This window comes from Perissodus microlepis, chromosome 6, assembly GCF_051167445.1.
Source record: "Perissodus microlepis isolate ML-2025 ecotype Zambia chromosome 6, ASM5116744v1, whole genome shotgun sequence".
Classification (NCBI taxonomy): Eukaryota; Metazoa; Chordata; class Actinopteri; order Cichliformes; family Cichlidae; genus Perissodus; species Perissodus microlepis.
Genome location: NC_140466.1, coordinates 205777 through 225970, shown reverse-complemented (window position 1 = coordinate 225970; position 20194 = coordinate 205777). Strand labels below are relative to the sequence as shown.

Here is a 20194-nt window from a genome sequence, read left to right as displayed (position 1 = left end):
GTGGGAACCATGCATGTAGAGACCATCACATGCAGCGGGTGGAACCAAAGATCTCAGATGTGGACTCATCAGCCCAAAGCACAGATGGTCTAATGTCCACTCCTTGTGTTTTTTGGTCCAAACAAATCTGTTCTGCTTGTTGCTTTTCGTTAGTCGTGGTTTTTCAGCGGCTATTTGACCGTAAAGGCCTGATTCACACAGTCTCCTCTGAACATGCAGAGATGTGTCTGCTGCTGGAACTCTGTGTGGCATCTATCTGGGCTCTGATCTGAGCTGCTGTTAACTTGTGATTTCTGAGGCTGGTGACTCGGATGAATGTATCCTCAGCAGCAGAGGGACTCTTTGTCTTCCTTTCCTGGGGCGTCCTCATGTGAGTTTCATCGTAGTCTTGATGGTTTCTGTGACTGCACTTGGGGACACATTCAAAGTTTTAGCAATTTTCCAGACTGACTGACCTTCAGTTCTTAAAGTAATGCTGGACTGTTGTTTCTCTTTACTTAGCCGATTGGTTCTAATATTTATTCTAACAGTTGTCAAACAGGCTGTCAGCTGTGTACCAACCTGACTGCTGCACAACACAACTGATGGTCCCAGCTCCACCAGTGAACCCTGACAGGCACACCTGTGAGGTGAAACCATTTCAGTTTACATCAGGAAGCTCACTGAGAGAAGGCTGAGGGTTTGCAGCGTTGTCAACAAAGTGAAGGGTGGAAGCTAAAATACAGTGGCTTGCAAAAGTATTCGGCCCCCTTGAACTTTCCCACATTTTGTCACATTACAGCCACAAACATGAATCAATGTTATTGGAATTCCACGTGAAAGACCAACACAAAGTGGTGCACACGTGAGAAGTGGAACGAAAATCAGACATGATTCCAAACATTTTTTACAAATAAATAACTGAACAGTGGGGTGTGCGTAATTATTCAGCCTTTATTCTGACTTTGATATTAGATAAAATGAATATTGATAAAGTTTACCTTTATGTACAGAATCTGAATATCGCAAAATATTCTAAAAAATTGCAATAATATCGTATCGTGCGTTAAGTATTGTGATAATATCGTATCGTGGGATGTATGGTGATTCCCACCTCTAATATCAAGTGTTGTACTGAACGTTCAAGGATGATAAAACATAATGTGATTATCCAGGGCCGGGTCACCGGGTCCTCAGCAGAGGAGCCCAGACCTCGCTCTCCCCGCCCACCTCCTCCAGCTTGTCCGGGGGAACACCGAGGCGTTCCCAGGCCAGCGTGTCCTGGGTCTGCCCCGGGGCCTCCTTAACCGTGGGACATGCCCGAACACCTCACCCTGGAGGTGTTTAATTTGTATGTCAGCCAAATTAAAAACAGTAAGTTACCATAAACTGTTTTTAATTTTGAACTTTGTAGAACTTTGTTAGTGTCAGTGGAAAAACATTTAGTGTTGCTCACTCAGAAAAGTCCAGTTCTTAGTACTGTGTACTCAGTGAATACTTTGTCCTAACTTAGTCACCTTAAGTACATTTTTATTTTTTTGAGGCAACAAATTTGCATAATTTTTTGAAGTTCTGACAACAAATGAGATTGTTCAATCAGTACTTTTACTGCAGTATTGTCAGCACTAGTGCGTGTACTTCTACTGCAGTACAGAACATCTGTACTTTTGCCTCCTGTGATGCAGGCAGCTGGGAAACCTCGGACAATTTAGCAGTTGTAGTTCTTTTAAATAAAGCTGCTTCAGTGTGACCTCACAAACAAATAAACTTTATTTAAACATCCAGATTATCTCGTGTCTTTCCTGATATCGCTCCATATTGTGACAGATGCCAAACTGCTGAAGCCTCACTGATCCACATGTACTGGTCCCAGTCTTCTTCAGTTCTGGACAGAGGTTTTTCATACCCTGTCCAGGATTCTCAGAGTGACACTGGCCCCGACCCTCTTCTTGCTCTGTTTGGCATCAGTGGGAATGAGGTGCCTCTAAAAGACGGGAGCCATCATTCACCCTCCAGGTGGAGGGACGCTGCCTCTCCCACTCACACACACAGGGGTTATATGAGCTCATGTCGTGTCATGTGGGGTCGTTTCCTTGATGCATTTCCAAATCTATAGCAATTTTTCAGGTTCATGCACCTCCCTCATGTCAGGTGTGGAAATACAGTGTACAGTGACCTGGGGGGAATGAATGGGATTATTTTGCAGGGACTTTGTTATCTGGGGAAACACTTTATTTATTTTTACACATATACAGTATATGTGTGTATTTATTTTCTTTATTTTCCTTCCCCCCCTAAATTCTACAGCCTTAAGTGTACGGACTAATGACCCCAAATGTAGCAGTTCACAAGCGCATGGCACAACACAGAAGAGCCACCTCCACAGGACAAGACTCAGCAGTCCATCTGCATCTTAAGGATAAAGGTCACTCTTTCGAGGATGCCAATGTTCACATTTTGGACAGAGAGGACAGATGGTTTGAAAGAGGAGTGAAAGAAGCATCTATGTCCACTGTGAGCGACCATCTTTGAACAGAGGCGGGGGTTTACGACAACAACTCTCTGCCATCTATAATCCAGTTTTGAGATCCCTTCCCAGACGCCTTAACGCCCACTCACATCCTGGGCCATCTGACCTCAGGAATTCGCATGATAAGGTGGGGCCAGGTTTCACTATGAACACACCCGAAACTCTGGCTGATTGGGACCCACACCCAGTTTCACACCTTGGCTCAGGCGATTAGAGGATCATCAGGGGGTCCTTTTGTCCCTCTGTGGGGGGAAACTCCCACTAGGTTTATATCTGGGACTCTCCACCATTTGACCTTAGAACTGAAGAAGCTTCTCGGATGAGAGGTGAAACGTCTTCAAGTAAACTTAAAGAAGTCCAGACGCTTTTCTTTGCAAGCTCCTTTGACGACCCCAAATGTACAAACTATCCTTCTCTTCTCCTTTTGTTTATATGTATAAAGAAAAAACTCTTAATAAAAAACATTATTTACAAAACCTCATTTAAACAACAGAGTAACAAAGTTTATAAAGGGGTAAAAATCATCGGAGTATTTGGTGATTTTATACAACAGCGGCATCAGTCCTCAGCTCCTTCCTGTCACCTGGCTGCACAGGTGACCTCTTTCACATTAGATTACCAGACTAACTGTTAGTTTACACTTTTGTGGTTCATTTATGTTTGATTACGTCATCACCTACAGGCTGCCCAGTGTAGCGGCTGACATGATGACATCACACCTGTCAGTGTGTCTCAGGGTCCAGTTTAAATCCTTCAAAAACAGAAGAGCGATACAGAAACATTTACCTTTACTCAGGTTTTATGGAAACATATTGTTAGTTTCATCTCTGACAGCATCTGATCAGAATTTGTACTTTTTTTTTTACCAAAACGTGCTATTTGGTTTTACTGACTTTAGTGAGAAAGACTCTCGTGCGTTTCCCTCATCGATCAAACTCCACATCTGTAAATGTAAGCTGTCCACTCTCAGGACAGAAACAGAAAGTTTGTTCCTGTCTCAACAAGAAAGCTTTAAAAACATGAATATTTGTAATATTTTAATGTCTTATTTAATTATTCAGTGTGTCTGTGTTACTTTCCCCCGTTTAATCTGTATTTCTATCCTGTGTGTTTACAGTTGTACAATGAGATACAGAGCATCTCCAACTCAGTGCAAACATGTGTGTGTGTGTGGAAGGGTGCACAGTTCTGCAGCACTATATTTATATGAACAGTATTACCAGGAAAAACGGGGGGAAAGGAAACAAATGTACAAATATACAATCCGGTGTAAGAAGTCAATATGTAAATAAATAGTGTGTTTTGTATATGTAGTTATAGGCTGTTATTCCTTGTTTTCAGAAGTCCGTCTGTGATCGGTTGATCGATCACTGAGACACTTTCTTATTCATGTATTGATCAGTTTGTCATCATTCGATCAGATTTACATTTTATTCTGTGTCGGCCTCCGAGTACGCTGATAAAGAACCCGGAAGTTTGTTATTTTTTTCTGCTGTGACGTAAAATCCTCGTCGCCCGCTGCGGACGTCATCGGCGTAGCGACACGTGCGTCTTTCTCTCGTTAGCAGTTAGCTTAGCAGCGCGGCGAAGCGCGGACTGGTGAATCCGGACTTCTGCGACATTCAGTAGGATTAAAAGCTCCGAGGAACATGGCTGCTGCCGGGGCTCAGGGTAGGAAGAGGATCCTGAAGGAGGAAGATATGACCAAGGTGGAGTTTGAGACCAGCGAGGAGGTGGACGTCACCCCTACCTTCGACACCATGGGCCTCCGGGAGGACCTTCTCCGCGGGATCTACGCCTACGGTAGGCCGGGGTTCGGCGCGGCCTCCGGGGGAAAGCTAGCTCAGCTAGTCATCTGTAAAGCTAACGTCGGCGCAGTGTGTTTGAGCAGGCGAATTAAAGATATTTCACTGTCCTCGGTTCGACCCCGGGGGCATCGTATCCGGAGGGGTGCCGTTAGACTGACTATCCGGCTTTTAGTTCTTTCCAGAAGCTCTCCAATTAGCATTAGCCCGACCTGCTAACGTGTCTGCGCACTTTCAGTGGCGGAGAAACAGATGTTCTGATAGACCTGACTTTAGACCGGACTCTGGGGCTGCTGAGCCGGTGTGTGACCCGGCTTGGTCCAGTGGCTCAGTGTGATGTAGGAAACAAAAACTTTATTGAAATGTGTACAAACAAAGAAGCATTCATCTGTTGATCATGTTCAATTAAATTATTTAAGTGATAAGTAATTTATGGGCTGATCCGAACAGCCTTCAGACGCTCATCAAACAGCTCGAGATCAGCTCTGAATTCTCCCCATTTGTCAATAAAATATTTTCCATTAAACTGTTAATTAAATTCCACTTTAGCACTGAGGGAGCTGATTCCCCGGCCTGCAGGCATTACAAATTCTCTGCCTATCACAGAAAACATCCACTTTAAATCTCAGTGTAATAAAATCATTAGTTGGGTAAAACTCATATAAAATGTTAAAACTGAGCTCTTATTTTAGGAAGGATTGGATATGAAATGTATATTTTTCTGATATTTTGGTCATTTGATCCAGTTAAAAGTCTTTAAGGATGTGCTTCCTTTTAACCGGATTAGAAAAAAAATGCTTTCAGTAAGATAATTATAATACTTTTTAGATTTTTCTGTCACTAAATTCAGTATTTTCAAAGTGGTGGTGGTGTGGTAGAGCCGGGATCTTCTCTAACCGTAGATGTTAGAGGGACTAGCATTGCTGTTATCAGCTGATTATAACCTCAGTGAAGTTTAAACAACAGCATCACCAGCACCGCTTTCATGAAGCGATGGGGAACCTATTCCATCCAAAGTCACCCGAATCACCATGGTTTTAATGAGGTGGTGTGATGTGTGTGAGGCCAGTGCTGGGTAAACCGGCTGTGTTCATGTTCTTTTGCAGGTTTAGGAGTTGCAGTAATTAGTCCTGGTTACATACTTGCTGCGAGCTCCAAGCTTCTTAGATCTTTCCAAACGAATTGCCCGTGAGACCGTCTGATTTATTTAAGAGCATCTATGAAATAACCGTCTCATTCTTCAATAAAATGTTTGTTTTACATCCACACTTAGAGCACAACTAAATCAAAAATATCGACAATCATTCGTTTCTTTTAGTGAAAACAAACGTTAAAGCCACCGAACAGAACGAGCAGAGACACTGAGCGGGCCTGAGTGTGGCCGATGTTTGTCAGAGTGAAGGTTGCAGCAGCCTGTCTGCACCTCAGCTTGTTGTGTTGATGGCTTGAAGTATCGTCACGGTGTCTGTGAGCTTAAAGCAGACTCTGAGCAGAGGAAGAGGAAGTTAACGTCACTGTTGGATCATTTCTAGTTTACTCTTTACCCGCTTGAACATCACCGCCATCGCCTCGCAATGAATCCTGGGATAGGGTGGGGTACAAAGGATACATCCGGCCCAGGGCTGTGCGATATGCTATCGGTTGTTTAGTGGTGTCGCAAAATCCACTGTTTATGGATGCGGGGACAGAGAATCCCAGCATGACCAGTTTAGTCGGCACAAAGCTCTTCTCAGGTGACAGAGAGTGGAAAGAGTTTACGGACAAGAAGCAACAAAGAGCCGTCAGGTGCTCCAAACCAACCTCAGACTCAAACGCTAGAACGGGCGTTTCCCCGCACGCCGTGTAGAAAGACTCACAAAGAAAATGGCGGCCGTTACAACTTCTATCTGAAAACAGATGGTTTCATGCATCGGTCAGAACACTGCGCTGAAAACGCCTCACACAGGTCGAGTTACAGAAAAAGCACATTTAGTGATAGATAAGGTTATCGGGAGATAACCGGGTCATATCGCACGGCCCAAATCTGTGGAAAAAAGGAGGAAGCTTTAATTGGGACCGCCTTCGCCTTCCGGGGGCTGCTGCGTGCTTCAGGTTACTGTAATGACCCTGATGTCACTCAGAGGCGTCGTCTCGCTGCTTTCAGGAACCCCTGGAGGATTTCAGATTGCATAAAGTGTTTCAGAATTATGGTCATTTAAAAGAATGTTGAGAAACCTGTCGCCGGGTTAAAATAAAGTTGTTTGAAGGACAGATGTTTTGTGCACTTTGCTAGTTGTAAATAAAGTTTCTGGCAGTGACGCAGTGTTCGTGTTGCAGGATTTGAGAAGCCGTCAGCGATCCAGCAGCGAGCCATCAAGCAGATCATCAAAGGCCGTGATGTCATCGCTCAGTAAGCGTTTCCCTCCTCTCTCCTCGTCCTTCCCTCCTTTCCTCTTCCCTCGCTCCTTTCCTCTTCCCTCGCTGTTCTTGTTGCTGTGTAGCTCTCGTGCCTCCAGATGTTCTAACAGCTGCTGTCTGCAGGTCTCAGTCTGGAACGGGAAAGACCGCCACCTTCTGCGTGTCTGTGCTGCAGTGTCTCGACATCCAGGTGAGTCTGTTGCAGCCTCGGTGGGCGTGGCCTTTTCAAGCAGATGGGTTAAACTGTTATTATGACACTGTGATGCGTTTCCTGTCTGCAGGTGAGGGAGACGCAGGCTCTGATCCTCGCTCCGACTCGAGAGCTCGCTGGACAGATTCAAAAGGTATGCCCGCCCCTCGTCACAGCTGGCTGATCACCTGTGATCATATGTGCTGTTTTCTGATTGGCTGTTTGCACGTGTGCGCAGGTGCTGCTCGCTCTGGGAGACTACATGAACGTGCAGTGTCACGCCTGCATCGGGGGCACCAACGTGGGCGAGGACATACGCAAGCTTGACTACGGCCAGCACGTCGTGGCGGGCACGCCAGGACGAGTGTTCGGTGAGTTTGAGTAGGTCATGTGACCCGCACCTGCTGTCATCGTCGCGTCCGATCGGTTGAGGTGGGAGACGCTCCCACATTCAAATTATAATTTGATAAAACGAGATCCAGTCAGACGAAACCTGTTTCCAGGTCATGATCTCGGCGCTCAGGATGGCGAGAAGCCCATTAACAACGCCACCTTGAAACAGGAAGTGAAAACATTTATCTGCTGGTGCCTTTGGCCTGGCAGTGTGAAAGAGGCGTGATGTCGTTCACTACGCTGCCAAAAATATTCGCTCGTCTGCCTTCATGCTCGCGTGACCTCGATCGACCTCCCAGTCTTAATCCACAGGCTGGACGCATGTCCGTGAGGTCGATGTTGGAGGAAAAGGCTCACAGACCCGTGCTGTTCTGTGGGGCTGAGGTCAGGACTTCCACACCAGGAAGGGGCTATTCCAAACTGTTCCCACAGGGCTGGGACCGGGAAATTGTCCAACATGTCTCTGTATGCTGACGCATTTCACTGGAACAAACCCACCCACCTCCACCAGACTTACACCTGTCTGTTCATAAACCTGTCAGAGCTGGACGCAGCCGCGGCTCTGCTCCACGATCACACACAAAACGTGAACAATGTGAAAGACTATGGGCTCAAATTGTGGTCATAAATATTTTGTGCTTGTAAATCAGTTTTGTATGAGTAAAAAGATCTGTGTGTGGCCAAAAAATACATGTGAAACTCTGCACTCAAGTTTTAAGTTACAAGTACGAATTTTGACCCTATTTTTCTTCCTGTCAGCTGATTGGTCAATGTCATGTCAATCACTAATTTAACTATCCAATCAGAGAACAGATGGGTTTGGCTGTCGGAGGGGCGCTTTTTTGAACTCCTTGAAGGGTAATACAGTTTGAAGCTGGAGGATCTCTATGTAAATATCCGATAGCAGCTAGGTCCCCTAGCTTTGAGCAGCTGTTGAAAGGATAAAGTTGTGCTATATCAGTGGTTAGAAACACCATTATTACTTTAGGATTAGTTTAACACAAAGTCAGGGCTGACCCGGGACCATTGCTGTGAGTCACAGTGCGCAGCATAAAAGTCCTTTCACATCGGACGCAGGATGTGATGCTAATGCTAACTGCTACCTAAAAGCCAAGGATCCAGAATTTGTTGCGCTGGCTGCTGAGCTCTGTGTGCAGCAGCTCTACCTGCACTAGATGCACCTGTCGTTTCTATCTCTGACTTTATGTCCTCTACAAGAGTTTCTGTTGTTTTCAAATGTTCTTCAAATGTTTAATAAAAACATGTATCGCTAATTCATAACCAGAAAGCTTTGTAACCATCCCCACTGGTGAAGAAGTCATTTCCACAACACTGAAGGAAACCGCTGGGCTGGCATGTAAAAGGACATTTATTCCCTCAGGACCTGAAGCTCCATAAAGCACCCCTCCAATAGCCAAACTCTGATTGGATAGTTACATTTGTGATTGACATGGCATTGACCAATCAGCTGAAAGGAAGAAAAATAGGGTCAAAATTTGTACTTGTAACTTGAAACTTGAGTGAAGAGTTTCACACGTATTTTTTGACTAAGTCCAAACACAAATCTTTTTACACATACAAAACTGATTTACAAGTTCAAAATATTTATGACCACAATTTGAGCCCATGAAAGACAGCTGCTGGAAACATGATGTGAAACACGTTTGCTTACATAAAAGGTTCTGTTTGTGCTCTGAGGTCTCGCTGGAGAGGAGAACGTAGTCGGTTGCTCCGGGTGTTCCCTGCACGCACAATCTCACACACACAGACGATGTTACATTGAAGTAAGGCTGTTCGATATATCTCGGATGACGAAATAAAAACATTTATCGTTTCATATTGTGCTATCGTTTGTTCCATGGTGTCGCAAAATAAACTTTGCGGCAATATTTGTTCATGGTTTTGACGGTCACTGTACTGTAAATGTTTAAAATTCTGTCCCGTGTAGACGGGAAAGGCAGCGTTGGCTCTGATGCCGCGTCGAAGCGTTTTCTTTCTCTGCGTCCATCTTTGTTTTACCGACTTTATCCCAGGTGCTGACACGCTAGCGACAAATGGCGCCATCTGCTGGCCTGAAAAGGCAACTGCTTTTATTACTCTTGTTTATAATAAAATCTCGATATTGCCAGACTAAATATCACAACATTACGCTTTATGGAGTTTTATTAATCACCCCTGTGTGTCTGGAGGAAATGTCTGGACACCATGTGTAAAAAGTTGTTCAGCTTCTGGCTCCTGATTGGCCAGCCTCTGACTGCAATAGCCAATAGGAGCTCACCTTTGTTTGTTTACTTCAGACATGATTCGGCGCCGCAGCCTGAGAACGAGAGCCATCAAGATGCTGGTCCTGGACGAGGCAGACGAGATGCTCAACAAAGGTGAGCGCGTGTCACCTGGAGCAGGAACACACCTGAGAACAATGTGATGTCACACCTTAACCACCAGACTGAAACACCTGTCCGGCGTCTAACTTCCTGTCGGCTTTCTGTGTCCAGGTTTCAAGGAGCAGATCTACGACGTGTACCGCTACCTGCCCCCCGCCACGCAGGTGGTCCTGATCAGTGCCACGCTGCCGCACGAGATCCTGGAGATGACCAACAAGTTCATGACCGACCCGATCCGCATCCTCGTCAAACGGTCAGTTTGACGAGGATGCGGATCGGGTTTCTGGCAGAAATGGGGAGCTGAGATTATTCAGAGTGAAACCTGATCCCACCTTACTCTCACCATGTCTCTCTCTCTCTCTCTCTGTATGTTGATGTCTCTCGGCCGCAGTGATGAGTTGACCTTGGAGGGGATAAAGCAGTTCTTTGTTGCCGTGGAGAGGGAGGAGTGGAAGTTCGACACACTGTGCGACCTTTATGACACACTGACCATCACGCAGGCCGTCATCTTCTGCAACACCAAGAGGAAGGTCTGTGCACGTCCTCCTGTGTGAGCAGGTGTAGCGCATCATCAGAGCATCATGGGAAACGTAGTGTGTTTGTGTTTCAGGTGGACTGGCTGACAGAGAAGATGAGGGAGGCCAACTTCACGGTGTCATCGATGCACGGAGACATGCCACAGAAGGAGAGAGAGTCCATCATGAAGGAGTTCAGATCAGGAGCCAGGTGAGCGGACCAGGACCAGAGCCAGGACCAGATTCGGATTCAGAGACTGACCTCTGGGTTTTTGTGTTTCAGTCGTGTGCTGATCTCCACCGATGTCTGGGCTCGAGGCCTGGACGTTCCTCAGGTTTCACTCATCATCAACTATGACCTGCCCAACAACAGAGAGCTCTACATCCACAGGTATCCCTCCACACAAACTAGTCCCCACGTGTCCTTCCGCACCAGTCAGGGAGGAGACTTGAGCAGAGTGCTTTGGGGGAGGGGCTTAGACAGGGTTGGGTCCGGTGGTCCTTTGAGGAGAGCAGGGAGTGTTTATTCGTGACTAATGCTATGACCTCTGACCTCCTTCAGGATTGGCCGGTCGGGGCGTTATGGGCGTAAGGGTGTGGCCATCAACTTTGTGAAGAATGACGACATCCGCATCCTGCGAGACATCGAGCAGTATTACTCCACCCAGATCGACGAGATGCCCATGAACGGTACGAGGCAGCCAATCAGGGGCCTGCTGATGTCACTGTTCGCATGTTGTTGTTGTCGGTCTGATTCTGTTCACTGATTGGTTCACTGTTTTTCTCTCTGCAGTTGCTGATTTGATCTAACCTGGATGACATCACACCAGAGCCCCGCCCCTTCAATTCATTTTTTTTCTTCCTGTTTGTTTTTTAATAGTTTTAGAATTTTTTTTTTTTTAATGTTGAGGTTAAATGACTGTAAGACGGCAGGTTTGTTTTTGTAAATAAAGTTTTGGCTCCAGATGTTAAGGTGGCGTGTCGTTACTATGAGCTCATCTGCAGCGACCAGTCAAAACTCCTAAAAGTAGTCACAGCCGTGAGGAGCAAGACTCTGCTATGTCAGGCTGGCTCCACCCCTCGAGGTAACCTCAGGTTTGTCTTTGGAGGTGAACCAGACGAGCGCTCCTTCAGCAGAGAGTGTTACAGCCACAGTGCGGAGCAACGCCCACACAAGATCGATGCTGCTGAACACACCTGTGTTATTACCACTCCCACCACAGCCTGTGTACATGTGAGGAAACCTGAGTGTATTTGCTGTGTGCAGCAACCACAAATAAATGCTGCAGTATTTGGGTGTTCTCTTTCTGACCTTGTGCTTTAGTAACATGTGTCTGATCACTTGTACAGTGGACAGGTGTTACCTGACTGTCACAACTGTAGAGTAGTGGTCCCCAACCACGGCCACGGACCGTATGTGAGTCGTTTGGCACTGGGACGCAAGAGTTGAGGCCTGGGTGTGAAATCTGTGGTTTTCAGGGTTTTTATTGGTTTTCAGGCTAATCTTTTTTTTTTTTTTTTTAAATTTATCGTTAACTTGATTTGTTGGTACCGGTGCTGGTTTTATTTGGTTGTATTTATCCGCCATACCTTAAAGGCCGGTTTGTGAAAATATTGTCGGACATAAACCGGCCCATTGCGCAGAAAAGGGGACCGCTGCTGTAGAGCATAAAACTATTAACTTCTATTTACAGCAGCAGGACAGAACACCTGATCAGGTGTATTCACATGAATCATTGATGACGATGCAGCTGCAGTATCAAACGTACCGTTCACTGCGCTGCTCTCTGATTGGCTAATCAGGAGTTTTCTTCTTCTTTTGTAGTCGGTCCTAGTGTGACGGTGACGTATTTCCGGTGCCGTCGTCGTGAAGCAGCTAGGCTGCCGAAAGCGGAAAAGAAGAAACGGTTTGTTGTTCTGTTTCACAGACGCGTCGATATCTGTGGTCTCACCTGGCGGACAGGTGAGTGCAGAACCTGGTAATACGAACCGGATCGAGCTAATCCCTCTGACTGGGAGCTGATTATCGCGCTTAGCTTTTGCTAATTGAACTAGCTGTGCTAAGAGTGGCTCCGCGCTAGCCTTAGCACCGTGCTAACGGCACCCGGGCCAGTGTTACAGTTGTTTAGATCTCCGTGTTCACCTGTTGGATCCGCGGTAAGGATGACGGGGAGACCAGGCGGAAGGAAGTCTGAGGTTGTTGTTCTGAATTAAAATAATTTAACGTACGAGCTGGAGACGTAGAGCTCTTTTTGGCAGGTCTTTAATCTTACTGCATGACGGACACACTGACTGACAGAGAGGGCCGCTCGGCGAAAAAGACGAATCTGTGGATCCAACATGTGTCCAAAGGTTGATTCTGTTCATCTGGACGTTTTCAGTGGGAGAAACGTTTCGTCACTCATCAGGTGACTTCTTCAGTCTCAGCTGACTGCAGGTTTCCCCAATCTTATAAACAGTACATTTGCATAATTCAGAGATGGTCTTTCCCTTTCCACGTAAATGGCCTCTTTGGGAAAGACCATCTCTGAATTGAGGAGGGGGCCTAAGGGTACATCTGTCACCATCTTACAATACTGTGATTGCAGCCATTCCCCAACTCTCTGTGAGTGGTATTCATGGCCATTGATCAGTGGCCATGGGAATTTGCATAATTAAGACTAAGGAACTGACCTCCCAGCCCATTGTTCCTCAGGGGGCTGGTTTCAGTCATTATGCAAATGTACTGTTGATAAGGTTGGGAAACCTGCAGTCAGCTGAGACTGAAGACGTCACCTGATGAGTGACGAAACGTTTCTCCCACTGAAAACGTCCAGATGAACAGAATCAACCTTTGGAGATTTACTTACCTGGATGACTGAGCACGCATCAAGACGTTTACAGACAGGGTTTACAGACGATGCAACATGTGGTACCCGGAGTGTGGAATATGTAAACAACTCTAACCAGTCAACCGGGAGCTCCGCCTCCGCTGCAGCCTGGCTCCGCCTCAGGTCAGGCCACAATGATGTGAAGGATGGGTACTTCACCCGAAAGAGTTTAGGTTAAAGGCAGGGCTGGACTGGGACAAAAAATCGTCCCGGGCATTTTGACTAGAGACCGGCCCACCAGGTATTATAGGAAAAACCATGAAGCCTTTGAATGAAAACAAACGCTGTTGTCACAGTGATGTACACTGTCTTGTTGGTACATATGTATCAGTCTAATAAACTTAAACCTGCACCATCCTCCCTATTCTGGTATTCTAAACAGTACCCGAAAGTAGACTGTTGGTCGAGTTAACCTCCTGAACTATCTACAACACATGGTGAAAACCTGAAATTAAGACAGAGAAGACTAGAGGTGAGACATGATCATTACTGATTACTGATGACAGATTTAGATATATTTTCATAAACCATTCATTTGCCACATCAATAAACAGCATGGCAGGGCAAAATATTTTTTCTAACATGGCAACCTTTAAAAAGTGAAAGGAGACAGAAAGACAGGTGAGAAAGAATAAAACTGACTTTTTGATGGCATTTTACACACAGTGCTGCTACAGTATCTAGAAAATGTGGGAAAATGCTGGCATCATATACAGTACTTAGCTACTTCTGAAGAAATTATGATGGGACCCTCAAAAAAATTACTATGTACAATAATGGATTTCTATACATTTTACATCAGATGAAAACGTTTGTTGTAAGACTCAGATAATTATTTGTTAAAAGTGAGACATTTTAAATGAGAATAAGAAAGAAAAGTATGTCTTTGTGCCCCCCTCTCCCTGTTAATGCTCTACCTGGGCCCCTGGCAACACTTTGCTAGACCCGCCCCTGCACAGTTACCAGCTGTCAGCTACTTAGAAAAGGATCCTGGTGTTATTTGTCTCTCAGAAACAGTTCATAACTTCAACTCATCCATGTGACCTAAAAGGTAAACCTGTTTCTCCATCACCTGTTCAGCTCTGATGATTCAGTAAGGACATCTCCTGGGTTCATCTTCATGTTTCCCTCTCACCACATATCCAAACCGACATCATGACCAGCAGCTTTACAGCTGTGGCTCCAGCAAACATCAGCTGATAGTAGAAAGTAATATTAAATAAATTCTAACAACAGCTGATCAAGCTTAAACGTGCTGCTGTTGTTTAGCGCGACATCGACTGGTTTCTTCTTTCTGGCGCAAAGTGGGCGATAAACAAACAAGAGAGAAAAGCCGATCAGCTGATCATTGATCAGTTTCATGATTGAAGTAGAAACAGGAGAGAGGATGAGAGAAGAAGAGGCAGCTGTGCAGCGTAAACACAGAATAAATCCAGCTTTGTGTCTTTTTCATTGTACCTGAAGTCCGGGACAAACTGTGTTTCTTTTCACCTCAATACCAAACGCGTAATATTTTCTCTGAATACCAGACGATTCCGTTTTTTACGGGACGGTTGGAAACTAATAATTAACCTTATAAATAAAATAAGATAAAACAAGTTCAACATCAGTAACATCAAAGCACCCACCCAGCTGTATAGAAACTACGCAGTACGAGTTATTGTAACTGACTGTGAAAAGTCAGCACAACGAAAATAAACTCCACCTAAACTTGGTTCATATCTGACCCAGACAGACTGCAGGTCATAACTTCTTACCTGAAGTTCAGTTCACCGCCTCGGGTCTCTGCTCCTCCTGCCTTTCCGTCATCCACCTGCCAGCGTGTTGCATCTGCTGGCCTCCATCACTTGCTAATGTTACTGAATCTGTGGAAGCTCCGCAATAGCCACCACCAAACAACTGAGTTATTTTTACACATCTCCCAGCATCTGGCCAATCCACCACCTTTCAGTGTTTATACTGTTCCGGGAAAAAAACAAAAAAACAAAACAAAAACCCCATCGGCCCACCGGACATTTGCCCGGTGGGCCGATGGCCAGTCCAGCTATGGTTAAAGGTTATGGTTTAGGGTTAAAACAGGGTTCCTGTTATAGCATAATTGTGTTCTGAGTGCGTGCACAACATGGTTATTACACGAGCCAATCATGGCTAGCTCTGATTGGCTGCAGTAGGCTTTTCCGGGTCACATGTTTCTGACAAATTCCTCATCTTTCTGCAGGAGTCGCATCCCCACCTCCTCTCAGCGGATTTTCTGCAGGTCGAAGGTCATGGCACTGATCTCTTTGGAGGATCTCGATGGATTGGATGACGAGCAGCTGGACGATGACATCACAGACAACCCCGAGCCAGTGGATGAAGATGAGTCGGAGCGCCTGATGAGTCACTGGCAGGCCGTCGCCAGCACACACCAGGTGTCAGTTCCTCAAGGTCAGGGGGTGGGGCCAGTTTCTGTGTGATGCAGGCACTGATTGATCAGGGGTTGATTGTTTATGTGCTTATTTCTGTACAAGGCCTCTGATTGATGCTCAGCATGGAGATGTTCAGGTGTTTTTTTTTCACCTGTCATATTTCGCCCCAAAAAGGGGTGTAGCCACTCAGAATGAAAACTTACCTGTCTGAGTGGCTCCGCCCCACCGTAGTGCTCTGATCCATGGTGGAGGCTTCGTGGTAGCCACTGCCGCCTCTCCTCAGCTGCTTGCTGTCTCACTTCAATTCAGTTTTATTTACACAGCGCCAAATCACAACAACAGTCGCCTCAAGGCGCTTTATACTGTCAGGTAGACCCTACAATAATACACACAGAGAAAAACCCAACAATCATATGACCCCCTATGACCAGGCACTATGGCGACAGTGGGAAGGAAAAACTCCCTTTTAACAGCAAGAAACCTCCAGCAGAACCAGGCTCGGGGAGGGGCGGGGCCATCTGCTGTGATTGGCTGGGGTGAGAGAAGGAAGACAGGATAAAGACATGCTGTGGAGAGACAGAGGTTAATAACAGGTATGATTCAGTGCAGAGAGGTCTGTGAACACAGTGAGTGAAGAAGGTGGTTAAATGATTACATCCTTAAAGTCAGTTACCGCACTTTCAGAAAGACATCTGCTGTGATGAAATCTTCACTGCTGTGTAATCAATTACTGCACAGAAAACAGAACTTCCTGTTCTGTTTTCCAGAAATGAGAGGACCCATACAGGAAATGACACGCAACAGCCAGCAGAGGGAGCCCCTCCCCTTCACACCCATCTCAAGCCACGAGAAGGTAAATGCCCTGACCCTAAAACCTAACCCCGCCCCCTCTCCGTCAGTGCTGACGTGTGGTACCACCCACAGATGGGAGAGGTGCAGTACGAGGAGCGGCTGTACCCGGCGGGTCACTGGGCGTCCGTGACACGAGGAGACGACCTGTACGAGCAGAGCATCTCCATGGCATTCATGAAGCTGATGCGCTTCATCTGCAAGGAGAATTCTGCAGGTCAGGCTACGCCCACCACCCGCCACACCGCACGCTTGCTGGACCGTTCAGCTGCGATCGATGCCTGCAGGTCACGTGATTGTGTTGTTGCTCATGTACAGGTAGATACCTGGGGATGACCGTACCCATCATCAGTTACATCCGTATGGCGAAGGACGGCAAGACATTTGAGAAGGATGTGGAGACGGCGTTTTTCCTTCCCGCCGCGCTCCAGCACAGCCCGCCGCAATCCTGCGACCCTGACATCAGCATCGTCTACAGACAGCCAATCAGAGTGGTCACCAGGTGAGAAGATCATTGCCACATTGTGGTTTGTGATGTGGGCGGGGTCACAGAAGACAACCTGAACAGGAAATGTGACATCAGACAATAATAATAACAACAATAACAATTAAATGATTGAAGCTGCAGAGGTTAAAGTGCAGCAGCGAGCTCAGCACTGATTGGCTGTTGTGGTCATACTTCAACCATCAGCAGACATGAAGAGGTGACAGGAAGTGACCCGTCAGATGGGGGTTTCGAATGCTGAAGCCCTTTCTCAATTCTCAATTCTCAAGTCCAGACTTGCTGAGAACGCGAGCAGGACTCGAGCACGGACTCACGATTCGTGCAATTGGAACACCAGCGTACTTGATGATGTCACCGTTTTTACTGCCGTCCCCTCTTAATTTAACTGTGAGTAATATGTTATATAATAATAATGGATTGCATTTATATAGCGCTTTTCAAGGCACCCAAAGCGCTTTACAATTCCACTATTCATTCACTCTCACATTCACACACAGGTGGAGGCAGCTACAGCCACAGCTGCCCTGGGGCAGACTGACAGAAGCTGCCATATCATCGGCCCCTCTGGCCAACACCAGTAGGCGGTAGGGTAAAGTGTCTTGCCCAAGGACACAACGACCAGGACAGAGAGCCCGGGGATCGAACCGGCGACCTTCCGGTTACAGATGCGCTTCCCAACCCCCTGAGCCACGGTCGCCCCACAGTTATGCAGCTTAACTTTAATCTCAGCCAAACCGGTTTACTCAGGAACAAATAAAACACTGAAAAAAGCCAAACAATAGCATGTTTAAGTGATCTAAGAGACTTCTATATCATGTTTAACCTGAGTAGCGAAAGACCGCGGGGGGTTGAAAACGATGTGCCGGGAGTCCGCTGTTCTCGCCGGCTATAGTGATCCTCGACCCCCCGGCCTGCTACGGAGCTGGCGGGTCACAGACGTCTCAGAAAATGTCAGAGCGCGTTTGGACAAATGCATATCTTGATAAATCGAGCAGCTACATTCTGGTTTATTTTGTGACCCAGAAAGAGATGGTCTTTTTAGGCGCGCTTGAGTTTTGGACGAAATGCATTCTGGGATATTTTGCTGTACCAAATACACAGAAGTCACCACCGATGCACGCTCGATAAAACGGGCGGAGCGAGAACACATCCGGGAATTTTTCGCGTCCTCGGCTTGATGCGTACTTTGAATTGGAACGGTACTTGGTCTCCGACTGATGACGTATCACCGGTGCAACAACACACAAGTACGAATATTGAGACAGGCCCTGAGTCATCAGATGGTGGGCGTGCGTCGGGTTTTGCGTCAAATTAACGACTCTGCTTTCTGATTGGCTGCAGGCCGTTCTTCGGGACGACCACGGAGGAGACGGTAGGCCGCCAGATCCTGCTGCTGTGGGAGATTCTCGGCGCCACTGATGAGCTGCACAGCGATCGGTACGCCGTGGCCGTGTACGAGAACCCGGGTGTGCCGCAACGCCGGAACGAGCTCTGGTTCATCAGGCGTGATCTTTAGGCTCCTCCCATCATGCTCTATTTCAGCACGTCCACTCACAGCTTCCTGTCAAACTAACATCAGAGCAGTCATCTGTTATGAGGACACTAAGCCCCACCCTTTCTATTAGCTCACACTTCACAGGTCTGTTCTGATTGGCTGGAGCAAGGTGATGATGCCATAAGGGCTGATTGTGATTGGTTTGTTGGTTTACTTACATCGTGTAACATTTATTTACAAAGACAAAAAGGAGGCGCTGCCCACATCTTTTCCAGTAATGCAATCATCATCGGTGATGTAATCGTGACCGCTGCCATGGCGTCCATTCGCATCTCTTTGAATTTCTGCAAAACAGGAAGTGACATGGTGTCGGTACCAGCACTTCCAGCACTTAGTCTGATTGTAGCAACCAATCAGCTGAAAAAGCCATCTGAAAAGGAACCCCTCCCCCCGGTCCTGTCTAAAGACTGAGGTATTGATCACATGATCAGCGGCAGCCTGAAACCTTAACACATGTGGTTGAGTGCGGCGAGCCCGAAGGTCTCATACATGTCATCGCCAGAGGGGGGAGGGGTCACGGGTCAGTATGTTTTTTATGTGCTGACATCACCAGTGCGTTCAGATGATTCCTCTAAATCATTCAAGCACATCACACGTCACATGACTCCTTCAGACATCCTGCCGTCTCGCATGTGGTTCCTCGCAGGACTGTGATGTCAAAGGTTTTGAATGTTGTGTAGATTTTGTGTGTTGTTGTTGTTGTTTTTGTTTTTCCTGCTTTGTGTAAAAATCTTGAAATAAAATGTTTGATTTCAAAAAAGTTTGACTTGTTCTCTGACTCGGCAGCTCTGATTGGTTCTCGCTGGCACCTCCGTTTATGAAGCCACTGCTTCTTACGCGTCGATGGTTTCAGTTTCCCATTGGCCTGCAGGGGGCGCTGTGTGGGTCCAACAGCGACGCTCACTTTGATACTGAAAAAATGCTTTGAACGATGGCAATGCCGAGTGAAACGCTTTCCTCTGTTTGTTCTTTTGGATAAACTTTATTTCCACCAGCTTCTTTTACATATACAGTTTCTTTTTTTTCTAGTTTCAATCCTGTGTCGCTTTTGGGGTGTGGGAGGGGCTGAGAGGCGGAGTCTTGCTGCTGGCTTTGCCGATGTTTGGAGTCAGGCGGAGCTCCTGAGCAGCAGGTTAGATTTGTTTGGTCGTCTCTGTTGTCACTCGATAATAAGCCAGTTAAGTTGACAGAAGTGACCCACTGCGATTTTCGATGACATCAGTTTTTGAGGTCGTTCTTGAATGCACGCGACCCGTTCCTGTAAGTCTGCAGGTGCTCATAACTTTACTTTCACTGAGAAATTGGGGACTTATGTGGGGTCAGAGAACAACAGTGTGGAAAGTCGTTCCCAGAGTATGCAAGGCCACTTGAGTTTTGAGAAGGCAGTGACCTTCCCAGATGCTGCAACCCACCATGTGAATATGGGAAGGAGTCACAGGCTGCATGGACGGAGCCTGTATTCCCATAAAACGTGCCTCCACCCCAGATGCTGAGGAATGACAACAACTGGTTTTCCATTAATGTCCAAGGTGTGTGCACCCCCCAGTTACAGTTTCCAATATTGTTGCATTTTGGAAAGGTGCCACAGATTATTGGGTTTGACTTACCTCATCACTGCGCGCTCAGTTTAAAGAGGAGATCACGATGGATTGTTGCTTGGTGACAGTGCGTCACCCACCTGAGCAAAGGTGCGCACCAGGGCTCTAGTGGAGTGTGTTTGATGGAGTCGTTTCCAGTCCCTAAGAATACGCTTCGATTCACGCCAAAAAGATGCTGCATCATCACATTACCACCGCCGTTCTTCATGACTCCCT

At 46.6% G+C, this 20194-nt stretch overlaps 2 protein-coding genes across 5 annotated transcripts; both read left to right on the top strand.

Annotated features, from left to right (window-relative positions):
* Positions 1-4035: 4035 nt before the first annotated feature.
* eif4a3 (eukaryotic translation initiation factor 4A3) lies at positions 4036-11159 on the top strand. The gene is made up of 12 exons (XM_084930136.1): positions 4036-4312; positions 6631-6703; positions 6835-6901; positions 6993-7055; positions 7140-7272; positions 9592-9672; positions 9790-9931; positions 10070-10208; positions 10289-10404; positions 10477-10584; positions 10756-10883; positions 10987-11159. Exons 1-12 carry the CDS (start codon positions 4159-4161, stop codon positions 11001-11003), a joined length of 1221 nt encoding a protein of 406 aa, XP_084786262.1. The 5' UTR covers positions 4036-4158; the 3' UTR covers positions 11004-11159.
* Positions 11160-12024: 865 nt separating this feature from the next.
* soul4 (heme-binding protein soul4) lies at positions 12025-19140 on the top strand. 4 transcript variants are annotated; one of them, XM_084930139.1, is made up of 6 exons: positions 12025-12156; positions 15282-15490; positions 16239-16324; positions 16396-16537; positions 16639-16822; positions 18167-19140. In XM_084930139.1, the coding sequence occupies exons 2-6, from the start codon at positions 15331-15333 to the stop codon at positions 18339-18341; spliced, it is 747 nt and encodes a 248-aa protein (XP_084786265.1). In that variant the 5' UTR covers positions 12025-12156; positions 15282-15330; the 3' UTR covers positions 18342-19140. The 4 variants fall into 4 exon arrangements, with proteins under 4 accessions (XP_084786265.1, XP_084786264.1, XP_084786263.1 ...); XM_084930138.1 differs by lacking the exon at positions 12025-12156 and adding an exon at positions 12177-12601; XM_084930137.1 differs by lacking the exon at positions 12025-12156 and adding an exon at positions 13008-13186.
* The last annotated feature ends 1054 nt before the right edge of the window (positions 19141-20194 follow it).

Excerpts from the sequence above, each read along its gene's own strand:
- eif4a3 (XM_084930136.1), top strand. The coding sequence starts at position 4,159 with ATGGCTGCTGCCGGGGCTCAGGGTAGGAAGAGGATCCTGAAGGAGGAA. Across the intron at positions 9,673-9,789 it reads AGACGAGATGCTCAACAAAG|GTTTCAAGGAGCAGATCTAC; the intron begins GTGAGCGCGTGT and ends TTCTGTGTCCAG. Across the intron at positions 10,405-10,476 it reads GAGTTCAGATCAGGAGCCAG|TCGTGTGCTGATCTCCACCG; the intron begins GTGAGCGGACCA and ends TTTGTGTTTCAG.
- soul4 (XM_084930137.1), top strand. The coding sequence starts at position 13,047 with ATGACTGAGCACGCATCAAGACGTTTACAGACAGGGTTTACAGACGAT. Across the intron at positions 13,187-15,281 it reads GCAGCCTGGCTCCGCCTCAG|GAGTCGCATCCCCACCTCCT; the intron begins GTCAGGCCACAA and ends ATCTTTCTGCAG. Across the intron at positions 16,823-18,166 it reads CCAATCAGAGTGGTCACCAG|GCCGTTCTTCGGGACGACCA; the intron begins GTGAGAAGATCA and ends GATTGGCTGCAG.